This window comes from Cicer arietinum, chromosome 7 (assembly GCF_000331145.2).
Source record: "Cicer arietinum cultivar CDC Frontier isolate Library 1 chromosome 7, Cicar.CDCFrontier_v2.0, whole genome shotgun sequence".
Lineage (NCBI taxonomy): Eukaryota > Viridiplantae > Streptophyta > Magnoliopsida > Fabales > Fabaceae > Cicer > Cicer arietinum.
The window spans coordinates 16,351,154-16,373,113 of NC_021166.2; the positions used below are offsets into that span (position 1 = coordinate 16,351,154).

Here is a 21,960-nt window from a genome sequence, read left to right on the forward strand (position 1 = left end):
GCACGAGAACGACTACAACCACAAAGAATGACGATCAAGGAAGTTAGCAACAGCCGCGATAAGCAATAACAGCAAGAATGACGATCAACAAACCAGAATGACGATCCAACAGCAGCGAGAAACAATCCAGAAGCACAATCTCAACACCGAAAAATTGTGAAAGACAATAACGAATCGCGAAGATGAAACCAAGAGTCGACAGGCAGCTATGGTTGAGAGTTCGCAACGTATTCGCGAAACAAGCAAGGACCAAGAACGGAAGGAACGATTTCAAGAGCGACTCAGTGAGTGTCGCTAAATAAAGCCAAGATTAACTAAGAACTCACAGGTTTGATCGAACCTGCTGATACCATGTCACAAATTAGGGTTTGATGCCCTTTTTGCTTTGATATTTCTCGATATAAATAATCGTTACAACATTTATATCTAATAATTACAAATTAAAAGGATCAAATCAAATCCTGATTTGTCTAACTAATTTTAAGAAAGCTGATAAATATAATTATAAATTATTATTTATTTTTTGATTCACAGTTGTGTTGTAGTTTGTTTCTAACATTGTTATTTATAGAAGGCTTAGTCCTATTATTTGTATTGTTTTGTTTTTAACCATTTCTCTGTAGTCTTATTTTATTAATGTTTTACTCTACCTAACAAATTGCTTCTGTATACTTTGTTCCTTGTATAAAAATGATGAAAAATATTACATTTGATTTCTTTTTCTTTTAAATGATTCATGTGATTTCGTTTGACCATGTAAGTGTATATCAGCTGGAATTGAGGAATCAAATGAATGAAAAGTTGAGAGAGAACATTATTTTAATAATTGTGTTAGAGTATAGATTATCTGTCACAGCAGAGATGTCCCAATATTTTAGAATATATTAACATTTGGTCCCAATTTTCATTTGAGCTTCAATTTAATGATTTGACAATAACATAAGTGATTGTGTAGAAAATTTGCACGATGATATAGAAAATCATGGTGACATGACATTTTAATTTAATTTTAAATTACTTAATATCACTTTAATAATTTCATAAAATAAAATAAAAATAAAAATTTCTTTTCTTGGCTTTAAAAATTAATTAACTTTTAAAAAATGACTTTTCTTTAATTTTAATTTTTGGAAAGAAATATTTCAATTTATTGTTTAAATTTATTTTATTTACTTTAAACTTCTATCATAATATTTTTTAATTTGCTTTTTCTAATTAAAATTATTTATTTTTATTTTCTAAAATTATTAAAGTGGTACTCATGAAATATAAGTAAAAATAACATTTGAAAAGTTATGGATTTGATTAAAAGTTAAGACCACAAACATAAATTTTTCAAATATCATTTTTTATATATATTGTGTTCTAGAGTAGTATTAAGTAATTTAAAATTCAATTAAAATTCCAAATAAATATATTTTCAGCAGTTTGTAATGCAATTAAAAAAAATCCAAAAAATATTAACAAAATAAAATTGCATTTATCTATAAAATATTTAGAACACGTTATTTGTTTTGGCATATCTACTCGTTTGATATATTTTATTTTATTTTTTCTAAGTATTTTTATTATTTTTTATTTATTAAATTAAAAAATATTATTTTGTTAAATTCAAAAGAAAAATTAAATCCCATAATATATGATCTCTTACTGAACAAAAAAAATATTTGTTTGGTATATATTTTTTAATATATAGTATAATGGTTAAATTTTAAAAAATAATTATATATAAATAAAAATCCCATAAAATTAACTTAAGGATTTTAGTTTTTTATATTTTTTCTTTTTTTCTAGAATTATATCTTTTTTCCTCTTTAAAAAAATATTTTGGAGGAATTAAAAGAAGAGGTGTAGAAGAAAAAGGTGGTATAAAAAACAATTCCAGTAAAATTGGTAAGTGTCCATGAAAGAAGGCCTTATCGGCCCAACATAATTGAGCTGCTTGTTGCCCAAGCAGCATCAGTCAACAACAACAGAGTTACTTCTCTACCGAAAAAAAGAGAAAGCTTCATTTCATAGGTTTGTTTGAATCGGAAAGTAGAAAAAGAAGCACAACAAAAATATCAATATGGCGAGGTACGATAGAGCTATCACAGTTTTTTCTCCCGATGGTCATCTTTTCCAAGTCGAGTACGCCCTCGAAGCCGTTCGTAAAGGTAACGCTGCCGTTGGTGTACGTGGTACCGATAATGTCGTTCTCGGCGTCGAGAAGAAATCCACCGCCAAACTCCAGGACACTAGGTTTCGCACTTTTTTTCAATTTTATTTTATATAAAAATGCTCATTAACATTATTGTTCCTTTCCCTTCGATTAGGTTCAATTTTGGGATCCTAGGGTTTAAAGCATGATCCTTACTTTATGTCGTTTCTATGCTCTGCAGTGAACACATTTTCATCAGAGCATTTTGTATATTGAAGTAATTGAACATTTAATTTGAGACTGCTATGCTTCTGTTGTAAGACTTGGATCCTGATGTGATAAGTATTGTAGTTGTGTGATTTATTATGTGAATGAATAATGATCAGTTGCTCAAGTGGCAGCAATGTTTTTCCCAATTTACTGCAAACTCTTCTTTTTTTTTTTTGATGATAGTATAACATGTTGTTTGGGTTTTTTTACCGTAATTTTGCTTTTGTTTTGCAGATCAGTAAGGAAGATTGTTAATCTGGATGATCACATTGCCCTTGCTTGTGCTGGACTAAAAGCCGATGCCCGTGTCCTTATTAACCGGGCACGAGTTGAATGTCAAAGTCACAGGCTTACTGTTGAGGATCCTGTCACTGTCGAGTATATAACCCGTTACATTGCAGGTCTTCAGCAGAAGTACACACAAAGTGGCGGTGTTCGACCCTTTGGCCTATCAACCTTGATTGTTGGATTTGATCCATACACTGGGTCACCATCCCTGTACCAAACAGACCCTTCTGGTACCTTTTCAGCTTGGAAAGCTAATGCAACTGGAAGAAACTCAAATTCAATCCGTGAGTTTCTAGAGAAAAACTTTAAAGAAACTTCTGGTCAAGAAACTGTCAAATTGGCAATCCGGGCATTGCTTGAAGTAAGTTCATTTATTCTTTAGTGTTTGTAAAAGAAAGAATACCTGACTTTATCATTTATTTAGGTTCTTTGCTGCAACTTGTGTAAGGTCTTTTTTTCTTGCTTAAGATATAGGTGCTGTCATTCTCTGCGCTTTGCATGTGTCTTTTTCTATCTTTTAATGCTGTCAATGACCTGGGACTTTGGAAGAACTTTTAGGCTCCGTTTGAGAGTTTAGGACGGGAGGGGTGGGCCTTGGAATAAAGGAACAAGGAAAGGAAAATTGAAGGAAGGATTGTCGCCCAGAGGGGAACACAAAAACTGTGTTGGATGAGGGTTTTGGAGGGCTTACATAATTTCTTCAAATGGTTTTCATCTCTTTATAATAATCTCAAAAGTAAAAAATATATTAATCATATGCACAGCCTTCTCATTCTCTACAAAAACACCATCTTAAATAAGGTGAAAGATTTCCCTCTTTTTTTCTATCCTCCCCTCTTCCCAAAGCCCTCCCCTCCCTCCAAACTCCCAAACAGAGCCTGAAGATTTCAGTTCTTTATGTTAGTACTTTACGAATTAATGCTTTTGAGGAAACCTTAAAAGAATCATTTGACTGCAAATTTGGAGGAAGTTTAGGATACATTACCTGTGTTAGACATATACTCATATGCTTAAGGTGGGTTTGACTTTTCCACTAGTTTAGATGAGTCATAATATTAGCCTCATGTGCATATAAGGTAAGGCTACCAACAATTGACCACAATGGGTGTGACCATTCTCTAAATCCTGCTACGGCAGGGGCTTTTGTAGCTCTAAGTTGCCCTTTTTTCATACATTTGAGATCTCACCACTTTCTGATTCATGATCAAGTGATCAACACAGTTTCTTTGTCGATATTAAAATAAAAATTAGTCAATATAGTAAACTTGTTATATATAATACAGACATAGCTTTTTCTTTTGTAGAATATTTATTATTGAATAAGATTAAAACACATGCATTATTTGTGTTCACAAGTGTTCTCAATCGTGGATCACAGAAAATAGTGGTTTGTTAAAATTCCTCTATGCAATAGGGCTATAGCGCTTTTGACAACATTTTGTAATAAATAGTGTATCCTTTAATGAGAAATACTTATATCGGCACTACGTTTAGACACAAATTGTTAGGCGCACACACATAAATAAATTAAATTAAAAGAAAAAAGAATTAAATGATGTGATTAAATTGTTTCTCTTTTAATTTTTATCATTTATGTATGTGTGCCCAAATACTTTCATTTGTGACTGTGTCCATGTAAGACTTGCTCTTGTGGAACAATAATGATTTGTTCGAACTCTCTTATGCTGTAGCGACTATTAATTTAACAACACTGGTTCACATGAACATGTATTTAATCTATGATTCATTAATGCCAAAACTTTCAATTACATTTTATGATATTCCTTGCTGATGGTGTATTGCTTGACAGTCAAATATTATAATGGATGCAGTAATTGTGTAATCCTGTTGAATAATTATTGTACTATTATGCACTAGTAATAATTTATACATATGGAACTGGATCTGATATCTTAACATTTGGCTTTTCCTTGTCGGCATATGTAATTAGGTTGTTGAGAGTGGAGGCAAGAACATTGAAGTTGCTGTGATGACCAAGGAGAATGGTCTTCGTCAATTAGAGGAAGCTGAAATTGATGCCATTGTTGCTGAGATTGAAGCAGAGAAAGCAGCTGCTGAGGCTGCAAAGAAAGCTCCTCCTAAGGATACATGAGTTTATGTTTCTTTTCTTTTGTATTACACAAGCATGGTTCTTGTTAGATGTTGGCTCTACTTATTGAAAGCTAAAATTGATGCCATAGGATCTGAGATTGAACAAAGAAAAGAGCTGCCGAGGCTACACAGGACATTCTGAGACATGATTTTCTGTTATATTTGTTTAGCTTGTGAATTGTCTATGCTGTGTGTTGGCCTAACTTTAAAATGACTTTTTTATTGTGTTTAGGTCATTTCATGTAGTCTTTTTCAATTTAATTGCATGTCATTATTAGTCGAGTTGCAAATGGAGTCTGAAAGGTGCATCCAAAATATATTTTGCATGCAATTATTAGTCCATTGTTACACGAGGTAAGCAATAAAAGTGTCATAGTATATATGTCTTGAGAATAGAGCTCATAAAAATTTATATTGTGATTTATTATATTTGAAAAAAAAAGGCAAAATTGTTCTCACGATCTTTTAAATTATTTTATTGTAACAAATTAGTTTTTATGTTTTTTTTTCCTTTCATGTAGGTCCTCCTTTAACTTTGACACCACATTGACCTTTCGTTGTGTTCTTTAACAAATGCTTGTGGTAATGTTGAATATGGAAGTGAAGTCGAATGTGGCCGTTGGAATTATAATGTTAGATTGTACAGTAGAAGAAGAAAAAAACATCTTTCACAAATTATGATTCTTAAAAAAACCAGAAAGCTCAATTTGAAATCTCGGAAATATAGTTGAATGACTGGCATATTTCATCTCAATGCTGTTATTTTTAATGTCTGTTAATTGTTGTTGGTGTTGTGTTGCCAGAAATGGATTTCGAGCTATCATAAGTGATCTCAACCATTGAAAAACATTAAATGTCTAATCATGAAATATCATAAGTGATCTCAACAATTGAAAAACATTAAATGTCTAATCATGAAATTTGGTTTTAACTATCAATCATTTGATCTCTCTCCTTTTTTATCAAAACATTTGATCTCTTTTTAATCATGAAATTTGATTTATCTATTTGATCTCTTTTTAATGGCTTAGATTTATTTGACCTTATGAATTTAGAATTTTATTACCGTAGAGAATTTGCGTCATGTGTTATCCTAACTCTTTCCAAATTGCCATTCATCATCATTTAGTTGTTCTTAAACAGCAACGACACATCGGAAAAAAGCATGCACTGTGAATAGTGGGGATTGATCGGAATCTTTGACGAAGTAATGTCCGGTGATTGAGGGTAAATACAAAACTCTTACGCTAAAATTAGTATATTGATTGAGTTAGGTGAAATATTGAAAATTAAGCATACTTTTTAATAAGTAGTAATGTAGTAATTGGGACTATTATTGGACTTATGTCAGCCCAAAAGTCTATTTCGAAACACGTTTCTTAATCCTACTGCTGCATTACATCCCAAAAGATCAGAGTCGTGCTAACAAATCATAATTACCGTATACTCCTATCCTACGTTTTATATGAAGTATTTTTTTTACTCTATTAATTTTATTTTGGATTTCGAAATACTTAAAAATAAAAAAAATTCCGGAACTTATGTTTTAAAAAAATTGAATTATGTATACTGAAATTTTTTTTAAAATTTTTTTGGTACACAAGTGTGTTTTAGTAGGATTTAAATTTTAAATTGTGTATCGAAATTTTTTTTTTAAATTCTCTAATGCACAAATATATTTTTTGTATACTGAAAAATACAAATGCATTTTCGAAAATTACAATTTTGTATGTCGAAAAATCTAAAAAAAATTCTGATACAAAATTCAAATTTTTTAAAAAAATATATATTCTTGAAATTTTTCGGAACTTAAATTAACTTAGTGAGATATAAGTAAATTATTATTATTATTATTATTTAAAAATATTAAAATTAATAATTTATATAAAATGTAAAGATAAGAATCCTATTACAATACACTTGTGTATCAAAAAATTAAAAAAAATTAAAAAAAATTAAAAAAAATAAAAGGGTAAAACTTTCTGATTGTTTCGGACATTTAGTAGATATTGTGATTGGAATGGAATATTGAGCCCCCAACCGTGTTTGAACGTCAACTTCTAATTAGTGTATGTGTAAGGTTCTCACAATAAATAAACTTATATTAATGACTTTTACATTATTTTTAGATTCCACTTTCTTTTTATATATTAATTTTATAACTTTAAATTATAAATTTAAAAACTTTTTTTTTGTTAGACTTTTATTTGAATTCGTCAAATTTTTATTATGTTTAATTTTTTTTTATATGTCAGACGCTTAATCATCAAAACATAATACTTATGTAATAAATATTAAACAAAAATAGTAGACAAACTCAAACAAAAAAATTGGCAAAAATGATTATATTGTCTCAAAGTTATTTATGAACTTAAGAGATTATAATTAAGAGATTATAATAAAAAAATAAAAAACTTAAATAAAAATAATTTTTAGCGTAATATAAAAGTGGAAATAAGCCAAGTCAACTAACATGAATCTAAAAAAAAATTCCTGACTTTTGGTTGATGGGGCAGTTATTTTTTATTTGTAGTCATATTTTTTAAATTGTTGTACAATTAATTTTCAACATTTTGAAAATCATGTATCTATATGTGTGTGTGAGAGAAAGCAACAATTATTTAATTATTAATCTCCTATAAAATTGGACAGTGATTCTTCACAAAATTTATTAAAAGAAACTATGTTCCATAATTGTGGTTGTCACTCATAAAATAAAATAAAATAAAAATAATGTAAATACACTATTAGATACATAATATATCTTTTTGTTTCTACCAATATTTTCTAAAAAATTGTTAATTTAGTAGGGACAACACTTAACTTTTAATAGAAAAATATAAAATTATACAATGATTACTAAACAACAAATTAAGCTAATGGGAGAAAGTGATCCAATAAATTTTACTTGCATCTGTTCAAGCTACGGTTTAGTCTACATAGATCAAAGAATTTAAACAAAAGTTAAAATAATTTTTTTTTTAAAGTTTATTTAACTAACAAAAACTAGACCACAAGCCACAAAAAAATCTTATAGACGTACTAAACCAACCTACTTATATTAGAATAATATTTATTATTATTATTATTATTATTATTATTATTATTATTATTATTATTATTATTATTATTATTATATATTAGAATTTAAACTTTATGCTAAATTATAAGTTTATTAACATTTTAGTCTATTTTAAACTAAGACTTATTTAAATTATGATATGATATGATATAAAATCAAATTCATTAAAATATAGTGTTAAATCTAAAAAATATATATTTACAAATAAAATTATTTAGCATAAAATCAAATTCATTAGTCTATGGCTCATTATTTATTTAAATGTTATTATAAAATAAAATTATGAATAAGTTTACATATCATACTAGACTTTTAGAAAAGTGAGATTCAAATTTTAAAAATACATGATAGACTAGATGTCAAATTTTAAAAATACATGATAGACTAGATGTCAAATTTAGACTTTAAATTTTGTTGACATACAAAATCTTAAAAAGTTTACCTCGATATAACTTATTACAATCCTAACATATAAATTGATATTGAAAAAATAGTGAATATACAAATTGGTCTCTGAAATTGTAAAAGTCGATCAAATTAGTTCCGTAATTTTGTGAGTTTCCAAATACATTTTAAAATTGAAAAAAATACCAATCAAAATAATATATATGTAAACTTTTTTCTTAGAGATTTTGATATGACACTATAATCGAATAAAACGTTGATTCTACATTAATGTTATAGACAAATTTATTGATAAAATTGTGTTATCTTATAAATAAATGGCTAAATTATATTTGTAGTCTCTTAACTTAATTTCAGGTAACGTTTTAGTCATTTTTTTTGAGTTGGTCATTTGTTTTAATTTTAAGTGACAATTTGATATTTTATGTTTTAAAATTTTAACAATGTTATCCTTTTTTATACAAAAAATCATCAAAATTTTCAACCAAAACCTATAAAATTAATAACCATCTTCAATATAATGCAAATTTTATCAAATTCATAACTCAAATATTCAAATACACTCATATTTTCATTCTTAAAATGAAAATATGAGTTTATTTCAAAATTTAAGTTATTAATTTGATTAAATTTGTATTTATTGAAGATGATAATGAATTTTATGGGTTTTGTTTGAAAAATTTAATGATTTTTTTGAATTTTTATAAAAAAGGACAACATTATTGACATTTTAAAACATAAAATATCAAATTATAACTTAAAATTAAAATAAATGACCAACTCGAGAATAAAAAGATATAAAACACTAAAATGTTACTTGAAATTAAGTTAAGGGATTGTTGTGTAATTTAAATAAATAAATTTATTATTAATTATACATAAATTAATTATGAATAAAATATTTTATAATTTTAGAGATTGTGGTGAGGTTGAATGATTAATTCGAAAGGAGGTGAAAAAAAAATAAAAATTGAAGATAAAAATGTATGTAGCCAAAATAAAAGTTCAGTTGGTTCGGCGTTGGTCAAAATTCACAATCGAGAGCTTCCAGTAGAAGCATCAGAACGAGAAACGGGAAGAAGATCAAATCAATTCAGCGGTGGTTTGTAATCATGAAAGAAGATGAAGAGGTCATTTCCTTTCAAACCCCCAATTTCCAATTTCCAATTTCCATCTTTTTTTTACCAAAATATGTTCATTCATTTTCCTGCCTCAATTCCATCTTTGTTACTTTTCTGATTGTTGAAATCGTAATGCTTTAATCAGTTGCGATTCATTTGATTTATCTCAAGATTCAAGGTCCTGATAGGTATCATTCACAATTCTTGTTATTATTTTTTGCATCGGTCAAATCCTATTTATTAACTAGAAAACTTAGAATATCCAAGTGAATCAAAAAACAGCATCTTATGGCCATGAATTTGATTCTGAAGAACTCAGAGCCTTACTTAGGGTTCTCACATGCCCTCCTAACCTTTGTTCCAATCCTAACTGTAAGAGATATGGGTCAGACTTTACTTACCTCCCGATAGAATTTCGGATTATCAATGTCTCATTCCCTTGGAAATTGGAGGGTTAAGACAACAAAATAAGCCTTAGCCTTAGAATACTGAAACTTCCTTAGAGGGACAGTCCAAGTTCAAACTAGTGAAGCACTAGGTTTAGGCCTTTGAAACTTGGAAATATTTTCATCAGGAAGTGGCACTAAGGTCTCTGAAATCTGAATCGATTTTCTTGACTAGTGTGAGACCTTATGATCGCGTGAATATATTACTAAGGCCTTAATTTCACATTTTCCACCTTAGGCCTCAACTTATGTTGGGCCGGCCGCCCTGCTCCCTCTCCCTTATTCTTTTATTTACAGGAAACTTCCTCTCTGGCACTCATTGTTTTGACTGTTTTTTTTTATATATAAAGATATATGTTGGTGACTGACGAGACAGTCAATTTGTGTAGCCAATAACTGAGGATATGCGATCGATGGCTCCTTATTTGATTTTGGATTTTTATTGAGTTCATTGTTGTTTGTTTCTCATGCAAATCTATCTTTGGTTTAAAATGAGGAACAACTTAAAAATAAATCAAAGGTTTCTGTGGTTTTGAGTGAACAGTAAGTGTTATTGATTACTGTCTGTGGGGTTATTTATATTCTCTCCAAATCATTTATGTGAAAAAACTGAGTTTGGTTTCAGCTAGAAATGAAAAAGGAAGCTGCTGCTGACACGTTGTACCATTATTCAAAATTTGTGATTGCAAGGATTGGAAGTAGGACTCGAATGTGTGATTTGAGGTTACATTTGATGAAGGTATGAGACAAAATTCTGTTATTTTCTTATTAGCAACAGCGCCACTTTTTCTTTTTGTTGTCATATGAGGTTTCTATATAGAAGATAAAGGGATTATCTTGAAAACTAGGTTGTTCATATTCTAATTGATCCATGCTCCCTAACCTGTCTTATTTATTATAATCATTTTCAGGAGATTTCGGGTATGCCAACTTCTCTAAATAGGGAAACCCCACACACTGCAGCATCTCCTGAGGCAATGGGTGAGTCATCAAGCTCAGGAACAGCAAGACTAGATAAAGCAGACAGTTTTCGGGCACTATAGGGGATACTTGATAGAGGATGGTGACCATGTTTTTTGTTTGGGATTGTGGCATAGTTTCTCGTTGTTGCTAGATAGCAGCTTCGTAATAATGGTACAAAAGCAGGCACAAAATGGGCAGAATTATGTTTCTAATTACCATCTATGCGATGTCTCATATAAATTATATACCACTGAAGTTCTTATATCATGTTTGATGTTAGGGTTTATAAGGCTTGTTTGCTGTAGTTAAAGTTTGTTGTAGGATTAGTTTGGTTCCCCTAATGCATGTGTTTGATTCAATTCAAGGTGAAGTTATTGAAATTTCAGTTGTGTTTTTTATGTAGGATTTTGGAAATTCCAATTCAGATTGTGTGGCTCACATGATGAATCACTTTATTTTATTTTTAGGTTTTCTTAAGGAGAGTGTATTCTCTCTCTCTTTTATGTGGTTTTTTACTTCTAATTTTACCCTTTATTTAAACTATTTTTTAAAAATATTTTTTTCATTCTTTATCCAATCAAATAATTGAAGTTTCTATACTCATAGATGATATATTTTCTTCAAATTTTACGATTAATAGTTTCAACGATTTTATTTACACTTGTATTGTTCTTTGCCCAATCAAAAAAGGGAAAGAAAAACAAATAGATGTACCGGTTAGTGCCGTCTCAATGATAGTTGTTATGATAAAAATAAATTTACTATTACTCTAATAATATTTTAGCAATTATTATACCATTGAAGCATTATAATTTCTATTTTTTATGAATTGATATAATTCAATTTTTTTAATATAATAATCTTGTCTGGTTTAAAACTTAAGAGTTCAATAAGAATATATAAAGATTTAATTTCTTGTCAAAAAGAAAATTTAAAGATTTAATTTATATACTCTATTGAATGTGAATATTTTTAATTATAATGGGTTGGTATGATATAATTATTATGATATATTTTTAATAAATATTTTGTCGATCAATTATAATGGGTTTGTATGAGATAATTAGATATTTTTTTCTTATAACAAGTGCAAATAAAAAAAATACTGCATTTTAGTTTTTTAAATGAAGAGTTTTTATTTTGAAATATTCTTAATTTTGAGAGAAAACGTTTGGTTTTTTTTTTGTGAGAATTTAATTTTGGACCAAATCGTAAAAGAAAGCCCATTATTGGCAAACATGGTAATATAATTAACCCAAACCAATGGTATCTCCAACGGCTCAATATTTCTAACGGCTAGTTTTCGTAAATTTAAAAACCCGATTCTTTGTTCTAAATCTCATTCTTCATCCTCTTATTACATTCTTCACAAACACTATCCATTTTGTTCCCCGCAGGAAAGTCTATTCGAAAAACTTGCAATCTTTTAATTTTCAACAATGTTGCAAGAAATGTGGAATGCTCCTCCAGGTTTCAGACCATCAAAATCAGCACCTTCTTCACCTGCAAAACCTCTTGGCGTTCCTCGAACTCGATCTGTTGGTGAATCTTTTCACATCACCCATAAGGTCCCTGTTGGTGATTCTCCTTATGTCAGAGCCAAAAACGTTCAGGTATTCATTTTCACCTTCTGGGCTACCTTGTTTTTTTCAAAGTTGTTATTTTTAATTTCAACTAAATGGGTCATTTTTATAATGTTCAGTTGGTTGATAAGGATCCTGAGAGAGCGATTCCCTTGTTTTGGGCAGCGATAAACGCGGGAGATAGAGTGGATAGTGCTTTGAAAGATATGGCTATTGTTATGAAGCAACAAAATAGGGCTGAAGAAGCTATTGAAGCAATTAAATCGCTTAGAACTAGATGTTCAGATCAAGCACAAGAATCTCTTGATAATATCCTATTGGATCTTTATAAGGTTAGTTAATTCACTCAATTACCAATTAATTTTTATTTGCATTAGTAATAATGATACTGATTCTAGTTTTTATTTGTTTTTTGAACAGAGATGTGGTAGACTTGATGACCAAATTGCTCTATTGAGACATAAGCTTTATTTAATTCAACAAGGGTTGGCTTTCAATGGTAAGCGCACAAAGACTGCTAGATCTCAAGGGAAGAAGTTTCAAGTCTCAGTGGAACAAGAAGCCACTAGATTATTGGTAAGAAAACCAACACATATGCTCTTCAAATTTACTTTTAGTCCTAAAATTTTGTTTTTAGTCTCTGTATCCTTTGTTCTGTCCCAAAAAATTACACAGCATACTCTTAGTTTTTAGTTTTTTCTTAAGAAATTGTTGGATATAGAGACTAAAAATATATTTATCCTTAATTTTGTTACACTTTGATTTTCACTTTGGGCTTCGGCATCGAACTGATACTTAAACTGTTTGATAAATGAAGGGAAACTTAGGATGGGCTTTAATGCAACAGAATAACTACATCGAAGCTGAAGAAGCCTATCGCCGCGCGCTTTCACTAGCACCAGACAACAACAAGATGTGCAATTTAGGCATATGTTTGATGAAACAAGGAAGAATTTCTGAGGCAAAAGAGACCCTCCATAGGGTAAAACCTGCTGTGACAGATGGACCAAGAGGCTCAGATTCTCATCTGAAAGCCTATGAAAGAGCACAACAAATGCTCAAAGACCTTGAACATGAAATGATGAACAAAGGAGGAGTTGATAGGATTGAACAAAGTAGACTCTTTGAAGCTTTTCTTGGTTCTTCATCAATTTGGCAGCCTCAGCCTTGTAAGGATCATCATCATCACCAATCAAGTTTTCCACCACCAATCAAAACTCAAGATGAGTTTGGTGATGAGAATATCAATTCCAACATTGTGAAAAATCACATAGCACCACCACCAAATTATAAAGGTAGTAATTGCATTGCTCCTTTGGGAAACTCACTTAATGTTGCAGCTCCACCATTTTATGCAGCAAAGTCATCTGCAATTCTGTCATCGTCGTCTAATGAGAATCAAATCTCTGAGACACTTAAGCGAACGAGGTCCGGAAATGCCGCAGGGTTGATGAGAGTAAATACTAATGATGTGAACATCAATGTGCTTGCGCCGCCGGAGAAGAACAAAGCGAGACGGCTTTCGTTTGAGAAGAATAAGTTGAGTGATTTGTTACCTGATACTAAGGACTTTGAAGATGCTATTCTCTCTGCTATTTTGGGGACTCCTTCAAATGAGTCAAATGACATTTTCAACAAGAAAGTTGATAAGAGGAGGCTTAAGGTTTTTCAAGATATTACACTGTCTTTGAGTCCAAAGGCCTAATTTAATATAATTTTCAATAACTATAGTCTTAGATTGGAGATAATCTTGGTCTCCATTTATTTGTTTAACTTCATTTCTAGTATGTATGCTACATTATAGCAGTTAAGTTCTACTACAGATAGGAGTAGCTGCATTTTGAAGTTCTCTCTAATTTATTTATGTTGTATTGATTTGTTATGCCATGTAAAAGAGGCAATTCACTTGAATAATTAGTTGATATGATATGAATTCCTTTTCTGTTGACATGGCTTGCCTCATTCAGTGTCTCATTTTTTCTAATTCTGTTAAAAGAGTTTTTGAAACTAATGTAAGGTAGAATCACCAATTCACTTGATTCTTTTGTTTGCTTCAAATTTACTCTCTCTATGATTGCTCTCAGAGCAAATGATGTTGGAAATATGTTGTTACAATATTCATAAGCCATATTTCCTAGATGTTGGAATTCACATATAACAACTCCTATATTTAAAGATAATTCATGTTCTTGTAAGTTTAGGATTCATAAAAACATTGTAATGAAGTCTGCATCTCTAACTGTCACACTAACAACCCACATGTCTCTTGTGTTTAATCAAGTCAGACCTATAATTCACACGCTTTTTATGAATCAACCCCTAATCTCTAACATCCTCTCTCAAATAATGAATGAAACCTTCCAAAAGTAAAAAGATATCCAGATCCTTCTTACTTCCATGTGTATAATAAGAGTATCCTAATGACAATGGAGTTTTCTGATTCCATGCTTTATATTGTATGATTTTAATATTCATAGATAGAAGCATAGTCATAGATAATATTGTATATGATTTTATATATATATTTATTATGAGCTTAAAATGGTTCAACCAATTATAATACATTCCAGTAACAAAAACTCAACCAATAATTTATTGTTTAATATTAATTAACCATAATCTAATTAATAAGAATTTCTAATCATTAATTGTTGTCGATATATAATTGAATAGTTTCTATCATTGTTGGATGAAGAGTGGGTTAACTTGTGTCACTGTAATAATAGATAAATAAAAGTACAATTTTTGTGCCTTAAAAATATCCATACCTTATCTTTTGTTTATTTTATTAACTCTAAAGCATTAATTTTTTTGATATAAATATATCATTTCAATGTGACGAACCCAAATTCGAATAATGACCGAAAGAGATATTCAATTACACTAAAAATAATCTATATAACACTAATACTTTTTTAATATAAACTTTTATTTGTTTCACTTCTAAAAATTAAAGTCTCTTTTTAAAACATTCAAAATATTATAAGTTATAGAATGAAATATTGAAAGAAAAAAACGTTATCCAACAAAATTAATAAAAATCACATTCACCAAAAAAGTACAAAACACAAGCATGAAGTTTAACGGTTTTATATATATGAGTTTTATTTTATAATATATATGAGTTAGAATAATAGTATTTATTACCTTGAACGTTAGGATATTAATTATACTTGATAAATATGTCTTGGTTGATCACAAATGGAAAATAAAAAACCTTATCAATATATAATCATGGCCTCATTCAATGGATCTTACATTGTTGTGGCCGTTATGATTAGCTTTACTTTGTTGGTGAAAACATCAATATGTTCAGAAATTGCTGAAGGTCCTTCTGTGGATATTAGTTATGCACCCAGACCTTTGTCATCGTACGAAAAATATTTAAGTGATTGTGCAAGCAAATTAAAGCCAGGATGTGGCAAACTAATATTTGAAAGTGTATTTTTTGGAAATACAACTGTTACCAATGACTGTTGTGTCAGTCTTGTATATGATGAGGGAAAAGCGTGTCATTTGGACATGACTAAATATGCAGTTGAATTGCCAGTTTTTAAGAAATACAAGACTCAAATTTTGGAACGATGTGTCAAGGTTTGGAATACTTGTAGTACGATTCACATTGATTGACCTAAACTTCATTTTCAATCATTGTGAACGTTTGTATCAAATAAAATTTATACTTACTAAATAAAGAAATTTTATGAATATAACTTATTGTATAATATCATTGTGGTCTAGTTCATGGTATTGCCTCTTTCTTTAAGTTTAGAAATAAAAACACACAAATAATTGTCTAAACAATCAAAGATATATTAAAGATTATCGAACATTTATTATTTTCATATAAATCTATACAAAGAAACTATTCATATTTAATAGTATTTTTTAAATTAGACTCTTTTTCTCACAATAAATGTCTCTTTAGCAAATAAAATTATTTTAAAATAAATATCATTTACAATTTTCAATACAACATTAACTATTTTATTTTTAACATCATTCAATCATTACTATGTACACAACATCAAAAATATTATTATATTTTGGAGTAATAATAATGAAAAATTCACCGATGATTAAGATCAATAGTTTAATAAAATGATTTATCTTTTTCTTCTAATTTTTATATATTTTAATATGTGTGCAAAAATTTTAAATGACACTTGTCGTGAGACAAAAGAAGTACTTTTTCCAAGATTTCAACTAACAAGCTTGGTTTTCATAAACTGAAACAAGAAAATTAAAACTATTACATAACTGAATCAACAATGCCAAAAAGAAAATTCTAAGTGTTTTTCATTTAATATATTGGTTTTTAGATTAAATCTTGAAAGCAGGACTAAACATAAATAAAGGATCCGCCTAAGGATCTAAAATTATTTGAAAAGTAACTTGTTACTCGGGCTTGTTTAGATAAATCATTATGAAACTTTGTTTTCAAGCTTAAACATTATAGTTTAATGTGTATATTTTAAACAAATTAAATGGGTTTAATATATCATATCATAACTGTAAGGGACATAGACAACTCGTTTTTTAAAGTGTCGTAGCGGGTCGATTTAGAACGGATTGTGTGCCTAACGTCGCCAATGAATCAAGTTAGATCCACTTCGGTTACTAACAAAATATATAAATGGGTAGTGTCCACTTTCTGCAAGCCTTTTGATTGTCTGCTTCCCTATATATATATATATGATCCTTACATCATATGGGTAATGAAGCACACTCAAACTGAAGAGAATAATGATACCAACGATAAAACCATTGGAGAATTGGCTGCTGCGGTGTTGCAGCAAAGACATCAGAGCGCACAGATGCTTCAGCTCACAACAGAGCATGCCATTTTTTCTGACAAAAGTCATTTGTAAAACGTTTTTACACTAAATATGCAAATTAAATTCATTACTCATGCTAAAGATATTTTCGTTAAATTTCAATTTAGTATATATTCGTGAACCACCCTAATGTTGTAGTGTTTTGCACTTCGTTTTATGACTATGTAGGAGAGGGTACAGACTTTTGCAAAAACACTAAGGACAGTCTATAAAAAGAAATATTACACTAAGCTCTTAAACAAAACAAATTCATAAACATTTTAATTAGTTTTTACACCTCAATTCTTTCAAAATCTCTCGGCAACTTTGGATGAATAAATACCTATAAACTTGTAAGTTGAATAACCAAACAATTATTCATACAAAATTCGAAGCTCTAAAGCTAGGCAGGAGAAACAACAGAGGATGCCTTGATAAAATGCAGCAAATCGGGCAACTTAGTTGTAAAAATTCACCTAATATATCAGTTATATGCGTAAAATTCTATTCATCGTCCTGGTTTAGCTTTCTCTTCTGCTTTTTACGCTGATCACGCAAACCTGATAAAAACATTTCAGAAATTACCAATCACAAGTGTTGCCCGTAAAAATAAACAAATGAATAATATCAAGGAAGAACAAAACTTACGTGTCTTCTCTTGCTTTCTTTTTCTCTTTATATCCACTGAATTTCTTTGTTTTCGAAATGAATCCTTGATATCCATGCGCACCTGCAAGGAAAAAGAGGTAAAGGAAGAACAAAACAAACACAAGAACAATTCAGTAAGCTAAATATTACTCTTCAACTAAACAGAAATTCCTAATTTTCCTGTCACAAGATGCTAGATACTTATTTTCAAAATAATGACGAGCTTAATTTTGATCAAAGGCTATGAAATAATAGGCCACATATAAATGGAAGGGAGAAATAGAGAAAGAAGAAGAATGCCGCTGCATATTTGAATTTGCATTTCCTCAATTTTACTTGTCAACGAGGGAAATCTTATATCGAAAAGTCTCCCCATACATGAAGCTTGCAAAATAACTATTTTCAAAAACAAAACAAAAAAATTATACCTCTTCGCCAGCACTTCGAAGTGCGTGAAGTGCATCCACACAATCTTGACCAATCACAACCAATTTTCCCTTTTTGCCTAATCCTGCTCCCTGATGGTCACTTAGTTTTTGCTTTGCTAACTGTTGCAATTGTTGCTGTAAGAGGGGCGTTACACCAGCCTGCAAAGAGAGTATAGTATCCGAATTTGTCCTTAAAAAGGTTGAAAGGAAAAAACAAAACAAATGCTCCAAATAGTGTTCATCGAAACAATTTTAATATCTATTAACATCTTGATATTTATCAGTAAGCATTACAATCTTGGATATTATCTAAGAATTCAAATAACTATGAAGCTAGTCCGGGTTATATTGTATATACATAGTTAAAAATGGATTAGGAAAAAAAATGGATTAAGTGGCATGCAATGCATATAGGCTAGGTTCAGGCTAGGCTAGGTTCAAGAGACAGCCCAACCCAAGAGCCTGATTTGGAATGACTGAACCAAGGAAAGACAGTGCACAATATTATGTTTCGGCATTAAGAATGTTAGAATCAGTATCCTTGTGCACTACCTCCTGCAATCACTATGCTACTTCTAAAGGACAAATTTAAAAAGTATAACTCTACTATTGCAATAGTGACTACTCTTGTTGGTCAACAGAGCAAAACAAATGGTAAAAACAGCAAGTGTCAGAGTGAAAGAAAATCATAACGAGGATAATACCCACCCCTGCTAGATATCGATGTGAAAACGTTTTTGATTGCAGAGGACGTGAAATCAGTACACTGAGCTCCTGCATAATGCAAAATTTGAGACATAATTAAATTGGAACAACGGAAGAAAAGTAGAAAACAACAACCATGTACCATTTCAAGTTTTTTTAAAAAAAAAGCAAGTACAAACCGTCTGCAATTTCCTCAATTGTTTAGAGCTGGCTTTCTTTTGCTTATATTTATTAACTTGTTCATCCTCACTGTCATTATTTTCTGTAACTAAATCAACTGAGCTAGCATTCCGATCAAACCAGCTTTTTTCAGCCTTCTCCTATAATAAGGAAATTTGAATGCACAGAAGTACACATATGGTTAGCACTAGTTGAAGCATTCCATATAAGGAAAAAGTAGAAAGGATAAGATAATTAAGAAACTACAACCATGGATATATACTAAAAAGTACAAAACTAGACAAGGAAGTATAAAAGAGAGACTCTTGTAAGGAAACAATAAAATAAAACAGATATAAATGTGTTTAAGCTGAAAAGTGAAGTCAGAAACTATTTCAAACCATGTATAATGACAACTCCCAAGCTCACTTACATCCTTGCATTGATAAACTCCAAAAGCATATCGGTATGGATTGAGGTGAAACAGTTTACCTGGGAATCCTTCCTTGTTATCTTGTCTATTTGACGTGCAAGAGACAATCGTTTTAGAACCTCTGGCATGTATGAGTTCTCCAAAGGAAACCGCTGAAAGGTATCCTGTAAACATGAACATAAATGTATGTTGACTATTCTGGTCTAGATAAAGCAACAAAAATTGCTGATAATTTCAAATGATAGGGATTATTTAGTTTATTACATTTTCTTCAAAAAATATCGCTTGATAAATTCTTATTAACTGGGAGGAATAAGAGATAATTTAAATAATTGCTACAAAGTACAATTTGAATACTTATAAATGATTAAATCGGACAAAACCAAGAGGCATCACAGAAAGACACCTTTGAAAATGACTTGCACAACGAAGCAAACTTTGATGTATCTTTTGGGGAGATTAAAGCAATGCTACAACCTTCGGCAGAAGCTCTAGCTGTTCTTCCACTTCTATGAACATAAACCTAAAAAACAAGAAATAAGTTATATATATATATATATATATATCATATATGAATATCAATAATTAATATATGGATGAAAGAAGTAAGGAGCTGGCTTACCTCTGCTGAATGTGGAAGCTGATAGTGGACAACAGTTTTAACACCAGGAATATCAAGACCCCTTGCAGCAACATCTGTAGCAACAAGTATGCCATTTTCATGTTCACGAAAGCGATCCATTGCCTGCATTAAATAGGGCAGGAAACAACGACATAGTGATGGTAGAAAATAAAATAAAACACAATATTCACAATTTCAAGAATCCAAGCCAATGCCCTGTGAGACGAGAGACAAAGTAGACCAATGTGATGCTCATGGATGGATCATATACTTAAAAATTTAGTAACTCAACTCATATCAACATTTATTATGATACAATTTTTCCTAGGAAAGAAATATTAGGAAATAATAGTATTGGAGCACATTAGTTGAACATAAGTCGTCAAAGAAGAGTTTGACCACTGGCTTCTTCTAGTTTGTGTTTTTTCCTTCTTCCTATGAATCGATATGGAAATACAAAGCTATCACGACAAGGTGTGTGGGCCTCAGTCACATTGTTTTCTCTTGATGTGTGTATTGTATTTTTCTACTTCAGAGTCTACTAGATATACATTTGTGCAAGGGAACAAAATTCTTATTTGGGGTTCAAAATGCCCTAAATTTGAAGAGTTTCAAACGGTCAGTTCAAAGGCCTCCATAACAAGGAGGCCAGTGTTCTTCTGGGCGTTGAGTATATTTTGATACATTCCATTCGAGCAGAATCCTTGCATGCTTTAAAGGTGTATTTTCTGCCTCTAAATTTTCTAGGTGACATGACTATGTCTATGACCTATATGTATGCTCCACGGATGGTTTTACAAAGGGAGTTGCAATTTCTGATATATATGGTGATTGACAAATGGACTATTCATTTTATTCTCATAATAATGATGCAGGTCCAAGGATTTAAAAGTACAACTTATTAGCTAATATTGATGCAATATTCAACCAATGATCAAAATAAATTTGGTTATTCGTCAGAAAGAAAATGATAAATAATGAATCAAAGGTCTATATCATCATCCCATATAACATCAACCATAGCAATTAAAACAACAAAAGAACAAAGCACGGCAAGGACTGGAGCAAAGAAAGGAAACAAACCTTTAAACGTGCTCGCTGTTGCATTTGAGCATGAAGAGTCCAAACATTGACGCCAAGAATGCGCAATATGGAAGAAATATGGCGCAAAGCTGCAATTGACGTGCAGAAAACTATTGTACGGCCTTGTCCATGGACAGTGAGAATATAATACAAATGGGCATCTTTATCATCTTCTGTGCATCTGCATCACATAACAAATCAGAAATGTTGTATCATCAAACAAATATCACAGTTAATGTCATAGTAAACATTACTTAATGACTTTATCGTGGGTAATCACTATTCAGTTTGAGTAGATGAAAATTATAAAAGAGGCCATAAAGAAGCATCACGGAAATTTAGCAAGAATGCTCAACCAGTAAATCATAAACTAAAACTCTTTTTTAGCATGGAGGAATGAATCACAAGGGGCCAGAAAGGGCAGCAACCCTTTGTGACCCAACAGAATAGTAGGCATAAAAATAATAATATAGCACCAAAATCAGATAACCATTTCAATCAAACTGAATTAATATATTACTAAAATTATTTATTCTCAGGACTTGAGTTTTAGAGCTTTGATGTGATTTTACATACTCAATAAATGACTCCTCAATCTTAGCTGCTAATATGGATGGATTGGTAAGATCAATAACTGCAGCATTAGGTCTCATTC

At 30.4% G+C, this 21,960-nt stretch overlaps 4 protein-coding genes across 5 annotated transcripts in view; 3 read left to right on the forward strand and 1 right to left on the reverse strand.

The window, feature by feature from the left end:
- The first annotated feature begins 2,040 nt into the window (after positions 1-2,040).
- On the forward strand, positions 2,041-4,811 carry PAD1 (proteasome subunit alpha type-7-like). The gene is made up of 3 exons (NM_001278992.1): positions 2,041-2,241; positions 2,645-3,059; positions 4,650-4,811. The coding sequence occupies exons 1-3, from the start codon at positions 2,069-2,071 to the stop codon at positions 4,809-4,811; spliced, it is 750 nt and encodes a 249-aa protein (NP_001265921.1). The 5' UTR covers positions 2,041-2,068.
- A 4,457-nt stretch (positions 4,812-9,268) lies between these two features.
- LOC101498990 (uncharacterized) lies at positions 9,269-11,287 on the forward strand. Of its 2 annotated transcripts, XM_073370719.1 has the most exons (4): positions 9,286-9,427; positions 9,564-9,606; positions 10,490-10,603; positions 10,776-11,287. In XM_073370719.1, the coding sequence occupies exons 3-4, from the start codon at positions 10,496-10,498 to the stop codon at positions 10,905-10,907; spliced, it is 240 nt and encodes a 79-aa protein (XP_073226820.1). In that variant the 5' UTR covers positions 9,286-9,427; positions 9,564-9,606; positions 10,490-10,495; the 3' UTR covers positions 10,908-11,287. The 2 variants fall into 2 exon arrangements, with proteins under 2 accessions (XP_004509378.1, XP_073226820.1); XM_004509321.3 differs by lacking the exon at positions 9,564-9,606 and having other exon boundaries at positions 9,269-9,427.
- An 873-nt stretch (positions 11,288-12,160) lies between these two features.
- Positions 12,161-14,358, forward strand: LOC101499311 (protein POLLENLESS 3-LIKE 2). Its single transcript, XM_004509322.4, has 4 exons — positions 12,161-12,440; positions 12,530-12,742; positions 12,831-12,986; positions 13,228-14,358. Exons 1-4 carry the CDS (start codon positions 12,267-12,269, stop codon positions 14,113-14,115), a joined length of 1,431 nt encoding a protein of 476 aa, XP_004509379.1. The 5' UTR covers positions 12,161-12,266; the 3' UTR covers positions 14,116-14,358.
- Positions 14,359-17,482: 3,124 nt separating this feature from the next.
- Positions 17,483-21,960, reverse strand: part of LOC101509456 (DEAD-box ATP-dependent RNA helicase 13) — a 9,548-nt gene continuing 5,070 nt past the window's right edge. Inside the window, exons 8-17 of the mRNA XM_004509444.4 lie at positions 21,882-21,953; positions 21,306-21,486; positions 20,223-20,345; positions 20,007-20,123; positions 19,660-19,764; positions 19,188-19,328; positions 19,012-19,077; positions 18,304-18,462; positions 17,876-17,957; positions 17,483-17,787 (exon numbers count right to left, since the gene is read on the reverse strand). Coding sequence (XP_004509501.1) covers positions 17,732-17,787; positions 17,876-17,957; positions 18,304-18,462; positions 19,012-19,077; positions 19,188-19,328; positions 19,660-19,764; positions 20,007-20,123; positions 20,223-20,345; positions 21,306-21,486; positions 21,882-21,953 — 1,102 coding nt within the window. The 3' untranslated portion in view covers positions 17,483-17,731. The remainder of the gene's footprint in view (positions 17,788-17,875; positions 17,958-18,303; positions 18,463-19,011; positions 19,078-19,187; positions 19,329-19,659; positions 19,765-20,006; positions 20,124-20,222; positions 20,346-21,305; positions 21,487-21,881; positions 21,954-21,960) is intronic.